A 14445-nucleotide genomic window follows, 5' to 3' on the forward strand; every position below is an offset into this window, starting at 1 on the left:
TGCTTGAGAGGAAATTGAGAGGGTATGGGGCGTGGTCTCTGTTCCTGAACTTTGTTATAAAACTCCATTAGGTGAACGCAATTTGATATGCAAATGTATCATTTCCAGATGCACACAAAAGTTGGGGGGAACACACTGTCTGTCCAACAGGAAGTCGGCCATTTTGATTCCAAGTTGCGATTTTGGCACTATTTTTGCCATTTCCAGCTCCCGTACTTTAACGAACTCCTCCTAAAGTCAAATTCAGTCTGTATCATCTAAAGATCAAAATCTTTTGCCTGTGTTATACATGGTGGGCGTGGCAGTGCAGCAAATTCTGATGTTTCGCCGTGAAATTTCAAAGCCTTATACCTTGACATGATTCTCTGATCATTTCCAAATTGTATATGCTTGTTAAGAGCCCCGGTGTAAAGACATGTACAGGCACATGTTCAGTGACAGTCATAGCGCTACCTACTGGCAACAGGAAGTAATAAGCATCATTCTTTGACTAATTACTCCTAGTAGGTCAGGCAGATACACCTGAAATTGACTCAGCTAAAAGGTAAGACCTTGATGATGCTATTTCCTGAAGCTCATGACCCATAATCAAACACTGTTGCCATGGGAACATATTCTGTGCCATTAAAGTACAATGCTTTTTTTGACAGGCAAAGGATGCTTCTACAATCATTAAATTTGACACACACATCTGGAGGGCAGCCAGTTAATATCCTATATAGGTCTTTGACATGGGTGTGGCAAAACAACTCAACAGCGCCCCAAAAGTTTAAGCCCCGCCTTCCAGATTGATGAGGACAAATTACATTTGTTGTGCATATGTGTCATGACCAGATGCACAAAAAAGTCTCTTGGAGCCATAACCCAAGTCCAACAGGATGTCGACAATTTTGATTCAAAGTTGTGATTTTGCCGCCATTTTTCCCATTTCCACGCCTCGTACTTTAACAAACTCCTCCTACAGCTTTGACTCCACAGACTTCAAATTCACCCAGTATCATCTTCAGACCTTGAAGATGAAAATGTATCAAAAACTCTTGCTTCTGTTATATCTGGTAGGTGTGGCAGTGTGGCAAATTTCGACGTTTCGCCATAAAACAGGAAGTCCTCCTCCTACTCCTAAATCGCTCCTAGTTTGGACTTTCCCCCCGAAGTGACACCAAAGTCGCTTTCGACCCAGATGATCTGCCATATGCCACTACAGAGGTAAAACGCTTTGAAATGTTTCAGCTTGTACTTCGCACATCTGGTACACTAACTTCGTGGTCCTGGGATCCTAACATGTATTTTCTCAGTCTTTTGCCTCCGTTATACCTGACAGACTTGTCATTGCGGCCAATTTCGGTGTTTTGGCCGGTGTGGGGGAGCGAGGGCCCGGTCATCGGTGCTTGCAGCTTTAATTAGGGCCCGAGCGGCGACTGCAAGTCGCCTGGCGAAAGCCCTTTTGAAATTCGTTCATGCCCCAACGTGCAAGTGACCCCAAAGTGCAAGTGACCCCAAAGTAATCAAGTAATCAAGTAATCATGTGGTATGGAAGACCCCCGGGGAAAAATGCTATAATGAAATTGTAATGTTTATTATTAGGGCCCGAGCGGCGACTGCAAGTCGCCTGGCGAAAGCACTATTGAAATTGTAATGTTTATTATTATTAGGGCCCGAGCGGCGACTGCAAGTCGCCTGGCGAAAGCCCTATTGAAATTGTAATGTTTATTAGGGCCCGAGCGGCGACTGCAAGTCGCCTGGCGAAAGCAAGTCGCCTGGCTAAAGCCCTATTGAAATTAGTTCATGCCCCAACGTGCAAGTGACCCCAACGTGCAAGTGACCCCAAAGTAATCAAGTAATCAAGTAATCATGTGGTATGGAAGACCCCCGGGGAAAAATGCTATATTGAAATTGTAATGTTTATTATTATTATTATTATCAGGGCCCGAGCGGCGACTGCAAGTCGCCTGGCGAAAGCCCTATTGAAATTGTAATGTTTATTATGGCCCGAGCGGCGGCTGCAAGTCGCCTGGCGAAAGCCCTATTGAAATTCATTCATGCCCCAACGTGCAAGTGACCCCAAAGTGCAAGTGACCCCAAAGTAATCAATTAATCAAGTAATCATGTGGTATGGAAGACCCCCGGGGAAAAATGCTATAATGAAATTGTAATGTTTATTATTAGGGCCCGAGCGGCGACTGCAAGTCGCCTGGCGAAAGCACTATTGAAATTGTAATGTTTATTATTATTAGGGCCCGAGCGGCGACTGCAAGTCGCCTGGCGAAAGCCCTAGTGAAATTGTAATGTTTATTAGGGCCCGAGCGGCGACTGCAAGTCGCCTGGCGAAAGCCCTATTGAAATTGTAATGTTTATTAGGGCCCGAGCGGCGACTGCAAGTGGCCTGGCGAAAGCAAGTCGCCTGGCGAAAGCCCTATTGAAATTAGTTCATGCCCCAACGTGCAAGTGACCCCAAAGTGCAAGTGACCCCAAAGTAATCAAGTAATCAAGTAATCATGTGGTATGGAAGACCCCCGGGGAAAAATGCTATATTGAAATTGTAATGTTTATTATTATTATTATTAGGGCCCGAGCGGCGACTGCAAGTCGCCTGGCGAAAGCCCTATTGAAATTGTAATGTTTATTATGGCCCGAGCGGCGGCTGCAAGTCGCCTGGCGAAAGCCCTATTGAAATTCGTTCATGCCCCAACGTGCAAGTGACCCCAAAGTGCAAGTGACCCCAAAGTAATCAAGTAATCAAGTAATCATGTGGTATGGAAGACCCCCGGGGAAAAATGCTATAATGAAATTGTAATGTTTGTTATTAGGGCCCGAGCGGCGACTGCAAGTCGCCTGGCGAAAGCCCTATTGAAATTGTAATGTTTATTAGGGCCCGAGCGGCGACTGCAAGTCGCCTGGCGAAAGCAAGTCGCCTGGCGAAAGCAAGTCGCCTGGCGAAAGCCCTATTGAAATTAGTTCATGCCCCAACGTGCAAGTGACCCCAAAGTGCAAGTGACCCCAAAGTAATCAAGTAATCAAGTAATCATGTGGTATGGAAGACCCCCGGGGAAAAATGCTATATTGAAATTGTAATGTTTATTATTATTATTATTCTTTCGACATTTCGTGCCCCAATTTCGCCCCTTTCCCAAATGCAAAAATGCTTATACTTTTGCACGGACGTCCGGCCTCATCCGAAATTCGATATTTTTGGGTGGTCGCACATGGTCGACGCAGAATGGCGGAATAGCGCCCCCTACAAAGTCCAAAAATGCCCATAGGGAATTTTGCTAACTTTGTCCTATGCTCACAAAATTCGGTACACATATGTATTATACCCACATATGCAAAAAAGCCTCTTGACCTCATGACCTCAACCCAACAGGAAGTCGGCCATTTTGGTTTAGATTTTTCTCGCCTAAAATTAACTCCTCCCACAGCGTTCGCCCGATCAAGTTCAAATTAGGTACGCAACATCTCCAGACCTAGCTGAGCTTAAGTTGTGCTCTGCGCATCCGTAGGTCAAAGGGCGTGTCTGCCAGGGTTCAACTAACTTTGGCGTGCTCGCCATGAAAATACGTATGGCGTTTTGATGGCTTTATTGAACACGTATCAGCATGGAAATTGATACACAGGTCCAGGGTGGAGACCTCTTCCATCTGATAGGGGTGTCGCTCATTTCGCCCCATTAGTGGAAACAGGAAGTGCCATTTTTTACATCAACATTGTCCGATTTCCACGAAACTTCACATGTGTGATGAGGGACTGACCCTGAACACACCTGCATGCATCCCATTACTGTCCCCTGGTGGATGAACCATCAACTGCTCATAACTCCCTCATGCTTTGTCCCATTTCCACGAAACTTCACATGTGTGATGAGGGACTGACCCTGAACACACCTGCACGCATCCCATTACTGCCCCCTGGTGGATGAACCATCAAATGCTCATAACTCCCTCTTGCTTTGTCCGATTCACTCCAAACTTCACATGAGTGATGAGTGGCCGCCCTGAACACACCAGACCATATGTGTAACTACCTGTGACTGCCCCCTACTGGATGAACGAAACATTGCATTTTTGGCCTCCTTCCAGGTTTTTTCTCACTTTCTGCTTCACGCCACAGCCCCGCCATGCCTCAGGCCCCGTGGTGGCATGGGTGAGCGAGGGCCCGCCATCGCCGCTTGCGGCTTTAATTAGGGCCCGAGCGGCGACTGCAAGTCGCCTGGCGAAAGCCCTATTGAAATTGTAATGTTTATTAGGGCCCGAGCGGCGACTGCAAGTCGCCTGGCGAAAGCCCTATTGAAATTGTAATGTTTATTATTATTATTATTATTATTATTATTATTATTATTATTATTATTATTATTATTATTATTATTATTATTATTATTATTATTATTATTATTATTATTATTCTTCCGACATTTCGTGCCCCAATTTCGCCCCTTTCCCAAATGCGAAAATGCTTATACTTTTGCACGGACGTCCGGCCTCATCCGAAATTCAATATTTTTGGGTGGTCGCACATGGTCGACGCAGAATGGCGGAATAGCGCCCCCTACAAAGTCCAAAAATGCCCATAGGGAATTTTGCTAACTTTGTCCTATGCTCACAAAATTCGGTACACATATGTATTATACCCACATATGCAAAAAAGCCTTTTGACTTCATGACCTCAACCCAACAGGAAGTCGGCCATTTTGGTTTAGATTTTTCCCGCCTAAAATTAACTCCTCCCACAGCGTTCGCCCGATCAAGTTCAAATTAGGTACGCAACATCTCCAGACCTAACTGAGCTTAAGTTGTGCTCTGCGCATCCGTAGGTCAAAGGGCGTGTCTGCCAGGGTTCAACTAACTTTGGCATGCTCGCCATGTACATACGAGTGGCTCTCACGCCCACATACTTCATCCAATCAGCTTCAAACTTGCTGGATATGATGATGGCTCCGCCCTGAACGTCCCAATATATTAACTTCCCACGTAACTCATAGCGCCCCCCGGTGGTAACAGGAAGTTAACTAAGATTCATTAAAATTACATACTTTGCCCTATCAACTTCATTCAGAACCAGTTGGTGAAGCTACATTATGAAGACTGTGTTTGATGCAGCTTTTGTGGGCTCATAAAAGAACTAATATAAATGAAAGACATAATGCCAGTACAGTCAACACAATTTAATGTAGCAAGCATTTCATAATGGTAGTTTCTTTTCTACACATCTCTAAATGTATTTCAGTCAGGAACACTCTCGTCATAGATTAAAACATTTATTGCAACAAATGGAATACAGTTCAACTTGGCGCTGGAGGCTCCAGTATAAGATGCTCCCTGGATTAGCCAGCAGCATGCTGAGCCAAAACAGGGAGCTCAATGCAAAAACCCCCAGAGTGGGCCGAAAGAAGACATGAATTGCAGATTGACCCTAGAGCCATGATGGGGCCCCGAACCAGAAAGGTGGAGACTGGGGTGGTGGAAGCAAGCTTTGCCAGCAGCAGTGTGAGCAATGGTGAAGGGATATTAGTGTAGGTGGGAGTCATATTTAAATGGTCCGCCTCGAGCTGTGAGTGGCTGCGATTGGTGTGTGACTGATAAGTGCTGATTCACTCAGTGGCTGTCAGCTGATTACAGCTGGGGCATATGACTTCCGTATCCTGCATGAACTAACACGTTGCTTCATTAGTGCCTCATAGATAAGCAGGTTGATGCCACGTTTCCACTGAGTGCTTCAAGTTTTGTTGAAACAAGAGCTCTGCATTTACACTTGACCTGTTCTTTAACCTACGGTTTATATATTAAATGCTTTATACATCATTGGACCAACCTACTATTTATAAGCAGAATCTGATAATGTTTTTTTGTCTTAGGCCAGAGGGCAGTGGGCACACCAAACCTGCGAAATTACAGTGTAGTTCAAAACTGATCAAATGCTTTGTAATCCTGTATATCACCCCAAAATGTAATGGTTTAACAGCAATGGCCTTACACACAGTGTGACTCACAGTTGAAGAATATACTCAATTGTGCTCAGTGGCTCACACCACATTCTCTATGGGGCTCTCTGAGCTTGCCATAAAACCATAATTTGACCTACAGGTCTCAGGTATGAGATTCATTTTCCCAAAAGCATTTTAAGTGCATTGATGTCCCACGGATGCACTACAGAGCAAAATGATCAGATGGAAAGGAAACCTGTGGCATGGAGACACATAGGATTTGTAAGACTTTTAAAAAATTTGGTATGTATGTATGTATGTATGTTGATATTTTTTCTGTTCCCTTCAATCAATCTTTTTAAGACAAATTCAAACATTTAATGACTTGTTATAGCTTTGGTGGCTCTTCTAATGCTTTACATTCTGTTGAGCATTACACATTTAGGTTAGCGTTTTGTATCTAAAAATAGTACTTGTGTTTTTATACAGTAGTAAACATGTGCATCATTAGCTTTGTCATGTTACCACTGTAAATACAGATAAGGGCTGCAACTAATGTTTATTTTCATCCTTGTTTAAGCTGCTGATTACTTTCAGGATTAACCATTTCATTAGAAAATGCTCAAAAATGCCCATTACAATTTAACATCTCTCTAGTGTTTTTCTCCCTTCAGTATCATTAGATCCCATGAGGGAGGCACTAAATGCACTAAATTTCATTTCAAACAGTGATATTAACTCTGAGTATTCTTGGGGGAGGGAAAAGCAATTTCTTTCAAATTCAATTAACTTCGGTTATAAACTATGAGACATACTGTTTTTTTTGTAACTGCAACTTGATGGGTTATAGCATGAAAGCTCTGTAGGTACCATTTAATTTCACATTTATAAATCTATGTATTTAAATATATATTTAGTTTCCCATATATACTCTACATATACACTCTATATTGTGAGTGTTTAGTGTTTATAGTGTATCCATACCAAAACTCCTCTTTATACTTTATACTCTCTTTAACTCCTCTTCATAACAGTCAGTGCATTATTGACAATATGATGTAATACGGTTATAATCATAAGCTAAGTCTTCATTTTTTACATGATATTGATATTGATATCTAGTAGTCATCATATTAATTATGGTGCTTTGTTATATTTATTAACCTATTAATATCATTATAATATTATATTATTATTAAAACATTATGTAAATTATTCATTTTCACTCTCCAGCTGAACAAAATACATCCACTGATTATTATATCATTACTGTAATAGCCCTATTATCAATTGTACATTAACTATTAATAAAACAGATGCAGATGCTTCACAGGAGCTAGTTACTGATAAAAAACAAAATTATTTAAATGCATATTTAAATGCCCTTATATCTGCCTACAACCACACCAGAGTGTGTTCTGAACCATTTATTTAACCAAATGTTTATGTATTGTTTATTATGCCAAATTGAATGACTTATTCTTCAATTTAGTCAGGATGCTTCAAAAGTCAAAAGTCCAACCATATGGGTTGATTATTCAAAAATTACAGATTCATCAAAAGTTATTCTTTGTGTATTTTTATACATCAGGACTCTCTCCTTTATCTTAGGCAATTTCATCAATCTGGACCAGGTTTCAGCTTTAATTTATAATGCTGTCTCACATTCCAGTCTATCCATACTTAGCCAGCCTGCCTGCCACTCTGAATGACCCATAATGCCTTGGGCTTGATATGTTGCCATGACAACACGCCAAATAGCCACCCATCTTATAAAGCACGTAGGCCTCATTGGGGCTTCTTCCTGAAAGTTGTTTTTTCCTCTTTCCTCTTTTAATGTCTGACAACCTTATCTTTATATCTGCTGTAAGTGGATTTGTGTCTGGGATTTGTTTGATAGATGAGAATAGTTACACAGTGAGGAGGTTTCCTGCAACTCTTTGCATTATTGAACATTGCGCTCTGTGGTCTATTTCCACGGGCAACTTGCTACCTTATGGGCTGTTATCAGTATGTTAATGTGACAAACTGTGTACTCAAACACTGAGTGAGATAATTATATTATATGGTGCTCTATAATAGCCTCATACATATAAAAATGTTTTATGCTCTCCATTGCTTTTTCTCTCAAGCTCTCTCAGTTGTTGTTTCTGTCTCTCTCTCTCTCTCTCTCTCTGTCTCTGTCTCTGTCTCTCTCTCTCTCTCTCTCTCTCTCTCTCTCTCTCTCTCTCTCTCTCTCTCTCTCTCTCTCTGTCTCTCTCTCTCTCTCTCTCTCTCTCTCTCACACACACACACACACACACACACACACACACACACACACACACACACACACACACACACACACACACACACACACACACACACACAAACATGAACACACACACACACACAAGGGACAATCTAAGAGTCGGAAATAGAGAGATAGGTAAGGGGCTGGAGTAAGAAGAGAGAGCAAGTCAGATAAAAATCCTAATAACATAATTGTAATACCAGCCTCCATTTTAGAGGAAAATTCCCCATCTCCTCTTGCTTTTGACATGACATAGATAGACAATAGGCTTTGTTCAATACCCATTTGCTGTAAGATCTCAAACACACCACGACCTAGTCGCCCTATATCATCATCAACATCAACATCCTCATCATCATCATCATCATCATTATCAGTGTGGCCCAATGGCAATAAGTTGCTCTCTGCTTTGTTTGCTCAGCAACACAGTGAATGAATCGTGCCTTAGGATGTGTACAGTATATGAAGATATATGATGAGACAGGTCCCAAGTGAAGTGCTTCATAACAGGCCCTGGTCTCGTCTTGGCTCATTACTTTTTTTTGTTTTCTGAATAAAATTGACTCGTATTTCTTCATGACAAACTTTGATTGCTTTTATTGATTCAGTGCTACAAAGCTCATGACGTAACGGACGGAAACCCCACGTGTCTCATGGTAAAATGCATGGAATCAGCACATGGCACGTCTTGCATGGCAATACAACGATGACTGCCGTCTCATATAGGCAAAATAATGTAGCTACAACACTAAATAAACATGAGCTTGTACATTAAGAGTTCATGTCTTGTGTCATTTCATCAGAGGCCAGTGGCCCCGGATTTTTTACACGGTCCTCAAACACATACCGCAAAGAGACTGTCCCTGAATTAAAGTCCGTGTATTATTTTTTGCTGTTCCATACAGTCAGTGAATATTTCTTGCTGTCCATTTAATTACTCCAAATGTAGGTGAACACAGATGTTTTCACTGTGTGTGTGTGTGTGTGTGTGTGTGTGTGTGTGGTTAGGGTCTGTGAAATTTGCATTTTATAATCTTCTTGAAAGCACTTTGGAAGTCTTTGTTGAAGTAGGCATATATGATGGGGTTGAGAAGAGAGTTGGAATAACCCAGCCAATTTATGACTGCGGTCAGCCACTCCGGCATGTAGCAGCTCTCTGCACAGAAAGGCAGCACCAGTGCGACGATGAAAAAGGGCAGCCAGCAGAAGATGAAAGTTCCCATGATGATGCCCAGTGTTTTAACCGTTTTGCGTTCCCTGGCCAGTGCAATCTTTCTCTTTGCTCCCGAGTTTTTTTCATTCATGTTTTCGTAACCATGCGATGACTGTGGGGTGTTGGGAAGAGGCAGGTGGGTCTTTGAGTTGTTAATAACTTCTATGATTTCCAGTGACTCGCCCTCCTCTCCATGCTTCACTGCACCGTTTACGAACGGAGAGCTGGGTTTGGACTCCCCGTTTGTTTTCTTGTGGAAGATCGCCGGAGACACAGTCAAACACTTCTCTGATAATTTTGCTGTCTGTGTTTTCTTGACCGTCTTCCGAATCCGAAACCGTGCAGCCTTAAATATTCGCCCGTACAAGACCAACATGAGAATAAGAGGGATGTAGAAAGCCCCAAATGTGGAGTATATGGTATAGCCCGGATCCTGGCTGATCATGCAGGCGTCAGTTATCGCTCTGTCTTCGGCGCTTCTCCAGCCTAACATAGGCGGAATAGAGATGGAGAAACCAATTAGCCAAGTCACACTAATCAAGATTGCAGCTCGCCTTGGCGTCCGTTTATTTACATAGTCAATGGGATCTGTTATGGCCCAGTACCTGTCCAAGGCAATTGCGCACAGATGCAGGATGGATGATGTGCAACACAGTACATCCAGAGAGATGAATAAATCACAGATCTCCTGCCCCAGGGTCCACTTGTTCAAAACCTGGTAGAGGGCCGCCATTGGCAGAACCAGCACCGATACCATGAGGTCTGTCACAGCCAGAGATCCGATGAGATAGTTAGCCACATTCTGGAGAGATCTCTCCAGGGCGATGGCGGCCACGACGCATGCATTGCCAAATATGGAGCAGAGGATGAGGGCCCCCAGGAGCAGAGAGGTAATAATCTGGTAACTCAGCAACAGATCTGGCAGAGACCCAGTCCCCGTGCCATTCTCACCCCCGTCCCAGTCGGCAACCACGTCCACCCCGGCAGGGTAACTGCTGGTGGCGTTGCTGTCGTTGCTGCTTGTTGCTATAAAATCCATAATTCGACCACACTCAGACTGCAACTTTCCCAACTGTGGGGGGCACGCAGCTGGGCAGATAAGCGGGACACAGTCAGCCCTTCAGACTGCTGCTTCTGTGCGTTTTACCGGGGTCCATTGGAGTTACCGAGTTCGTGCAGTCGCTGTCAGGACGCATGACGCAGGCGTGTGTGTGTGTGTGTGCGTGTGTGTGTGTGTGTGTGTGTGTGTGTGTGTGCGTGCGTGCGTGCGTGCGAGAGAGGGGGTTGTATGTGTTTTAGCCTGTGAGTATTGACAGTCGGGTGCGCTCACTGGTACTGCGAGTCATCTGAGCTTGGTGACGCCGTGAATTAATTTATACCAGCAGCTTTGGGTACGTCAGACTACGAGGAGGTCGCCCTGGAGTTTTGTGCCTCTGTTTTCCTTGTTTCTCCGTTTATAACTGCAGACAGCAGATCACGGTGCGAACTCTCCTCTCATTCTCTCTCTTATTTATTCTACTTTTTAGAGTTTAGCTTTTTTTTAAATTTAGACGCCAGATGGTAGGTGTTAGTCAGGACTAACGAAGATAAACCAAATATTTGCAAAAATATCAGGATATCTGTCGGCGGGCTGCTGAAGGTGGACATAATAGCTAAACAATTATTTGAATATTTTATGACTTCAATAGCCCTTTTCGTTTAAACTGGCTTAATTTGAAACTATTTTTTATTGTAGGTTGTAGAACTTTATTATAAGTACACTGAAAAACAAGACAAGACTGAGTGCTGAAAGGAGCAACATTGCAATTTGAGCCGGTTGGGAGAGAAAGGTAAATTCAGAGTGTTGAAGGCGAAAGGTACTTTCAGAACCAGGGACAGCGCCAAGACAGCCCACAGAGGAGAGCTGCTGCCATCTTCTGCCCAGAGCCGGTACTGAACTAAATGATGGCCTATTTAACCGGTGCTGTGAGATTGAGGCAGAAGGCACAAGGCTCCCGTTATTTGCGGTGGAGTGGGAGAGCATGGAGGAAATGGAGAAAAATGACAATGGCATTTTTTGGAACTGTGGATAATCAGGCCATAATTAAATGTTTTTAATAAAGAAAACTCACAAAGCAAATTGGATATTGAGAGGAAATGATGCAACATTTTGTGAAATGGACACTTGTAAAGGGAAGTGAAATAGAAAATCTAAAATGTAAAGGCTAGACATAAAAATTTAAATTAAACTATATATTGAAATGTGTAATAGAAAAGGCATCTCAAAAAGAAAATTTCTAAAATAACACACAGCAATATCCAGTTACCCTTTTCTTTATTACATTCAATTATGGACTGATTATCCTAATTTTAATTATACTGTGTAGATAAATAAGTGATAATAAGTCAGCTTTCAGAAATTGCAGACATCAGCAGAAACTATAAAATCAACAGGACAGGCCACATAGCGGTGGTGACGGCTAGACAGGTTAACATCCCATTCTGCAGTCAAACACAACACTTTCTTATTTTCCAGTGTGTTTTTCAGACTCTCTCCCTGATTTGACACATCCAGGTTACCATGTCTTCTTCTGTGGTCTTTGATCAGTCACAGTGGGCAGAACAGGACTCAGGTACAAGATCTCTATCATGCCAGTCATTCTGTCCAACTGCTTGGTCCAACGAAGCAGATTTCTGCTTGATTTCTGCTGTAATGAACACTGCAGGACTTTTGACTTTTGGGTGCAATAGATGAAATAAATCAGAATTTATGCATTTCGGGTTGGCAGCTTGTATGACAATGTACAGTTTCACAACATTTCTACATTTTGTCTGTTCTTTTTACTGGAATATAAACTGGAGAGTCACTTTTAATTGGTTAGGTTTACTGTTTTCTGAGTGCTGTAGGCTTTTCATCAGAGAAGTTTAAGATCTGCTCAGCCCTGTCAATCTGTGGTTTTGATGGTATTTATGTAATAAAATACTTGAGGGAACAGTAAGATTTTTCTTAAGCAGCTGCTCACAGTTGTCACTCTGATGGTTTTGGTGTTCTTTATCATTGAAAGTGAATTCATTGATTAAATGAACTCATAAAATACAAGTTCATGGCTCACTCCTTTAGTGCACAATGGCTATTTCTGTATGATACACACCAATATGTGTTGCACTTCAGCCTGATTTGTTGAAATGTTCCTTTTCATTCTTATCATGTAAGTGTTCAACAAACTACAAGAACAATCAATATTCAAGTATTCATTTATAAAAGTATTTATATATTTACATATTTATAAAACACTGTAAACACACACACACACTCACACACACACACACACAAACACACACACACACACACTGACACACACACACACACACACACACACACACACACACTGACACACACACACACACACACACACACACACTGACACACACACACACACACACACACACACACACACACACACACACACACACACACACACACACACACAGTATATATACAAGTACAATAATATTGCTGGGGGAGAAGGAGCTGCTATCAACTTGGGATAAGGGGTGGGTTTAGAAGGAGAAGGAGAAGAGAGCGAGATGGGAACAAAGAGTAACGGAAAAGTAAAGTAAAAGTGAAGGGAAGGGGTTGGGCTAACTGATCTTGATTCTGGTCTTTAATTTGTAAGGTGATGGTTGTTTGTTGAACTGCTGCCCATTAGCCACATCCACAAAGGAGGCCGTATAGACTGATCCTCAGCAGAAACTGTCTTGTTCTTGTTCTTGTCTTCATTCTTCATCTTCCTCTTCTTTTGGGGTAGAAATAAAAAGAACAAATCAGTACAGAAGCACAAATAAACAGTTCAACAAAAAGATGACAAGTAATGTCATCCAGAGATGGGGCTTGTTTTTTGGTCAAGAAGAGATTTTATGGATTCAATGAATTCATGAAGTTTCTGGACATTTCTGGAAGTTGAATGTTGTCTGGTTTGATCTGGTCTAGTATCTACTCTGGTGTAATTTTAAAGTGTCACTCATTAGAACTTCCATATAAATGTATACTCACCTTTGAGAAGATCCTACGGAAGAAACCAAAGAATCCTTTGTTCTTCTTAGCTTCGGTCTCCCCAACATCATCTTGGTCTTGATTAATATTTCTTGTGTCTTTTAATGTCATGTCCTCATCCTCTACATAGTCCACTAACTCTAGTGGAGTAGACATCTCTCCGGGACAAGGAGTGCCATGTTTGCTCTCTTCAGTGCATCCAGATTTGAAGTCAGTGCTGCCTGACTCGAATGACTCATCCAAATGTTCCACTAGTGCTGGATGAATCCTTTTCTTCCGCCATACACTTGAACACTTTTTCCACAGTGACTTATTCCTCTTGTGGTTACATCGTCTTGCCAGTTTCTCCGCTTTATTGTGAAAATGGAAACCATTCTGTGTCTGAATCCTTCTCTTTACTGTATTGACTTGTCCTTTGAGAAAGGATTTCATGGTTACCACAGCTCCCTCCAGGGCCTTATTGGCTGTGTTGTCCATGGACACCTGGCAGCTGTCAGCAGAAGTGACGCTGAAGGGTCCTTTGTCTTTAGCGGCTTTGCTGGCAAAATCAGTGGAAGGCAGTTTTCTGAGAGTCTCAGTTGACTGCAGTGTCTTGATGGTGTCATCAATCACCTGAGCGACAAGCATTTTTGCTTCCTCAGTGATGACTGTTGTGGAGGAGGATGAAGAAGCGCTGGAGACAGGCCTTGTGCTCTCCTCTGACCTGATGGACAGTCTGGAGCTTGATTCTATTTCAGTAGTTTGGACCTCATCTTTGTCTCCAAGGTCATCTTCCTCTTCCTCCAGGTTCTCTGGATACAGAAAGCTATAACATACTTCTCTAATCACATCATCAACATTCTGATCAGATGGTGCGATTGTCTCCGAGATGTCTGAGTCAGTGCAGGAACCCCAAGAGGCATATTTTGTCCTGCTGTCTTCGCTGATGGCTGAAGGGGAGCGAGGGCGGGTGAACGTTTTGTCCTCCCAAAGGTCGTCACAATTCATCA

At 42.5% G+C, this 14445-nt stretch overlaps 1 protein-coding gene across 1 annotated transcript; it reads right to left on the reverse strand.

Moving 5' to 3' along the window:
* Positions 1–9214: 9214 nt before the first annotated feature.
* htr1aa (5-hydroxytryptamine (serotonin) receptor 1A a) lies at positions 9215–10462 on the reverse strand. The gene has a single exon (XM_062417826.1). The coding sequence runs from the start codon at positions 10460–10462 to the stop codon at positions 9215–9217; it is 1248 nt and encodes a 415-aa protein (XP_062273810.1).
* Positions 10463–14445: the final 3983 nt, after the last annotated feature.

Source organism: Scomber scombrus, chromosome 4 (assembly GCF_963691925.1).
Source record: "Scomber scombrus chromosome 4, fScoSco1.1, whole genome shotgun sequence".
NCBI lineage: Eukaryota > Metazoa > Chordata > Actinopteri > Scombriformes > Scombridae > Scomber > Scomber scombrus.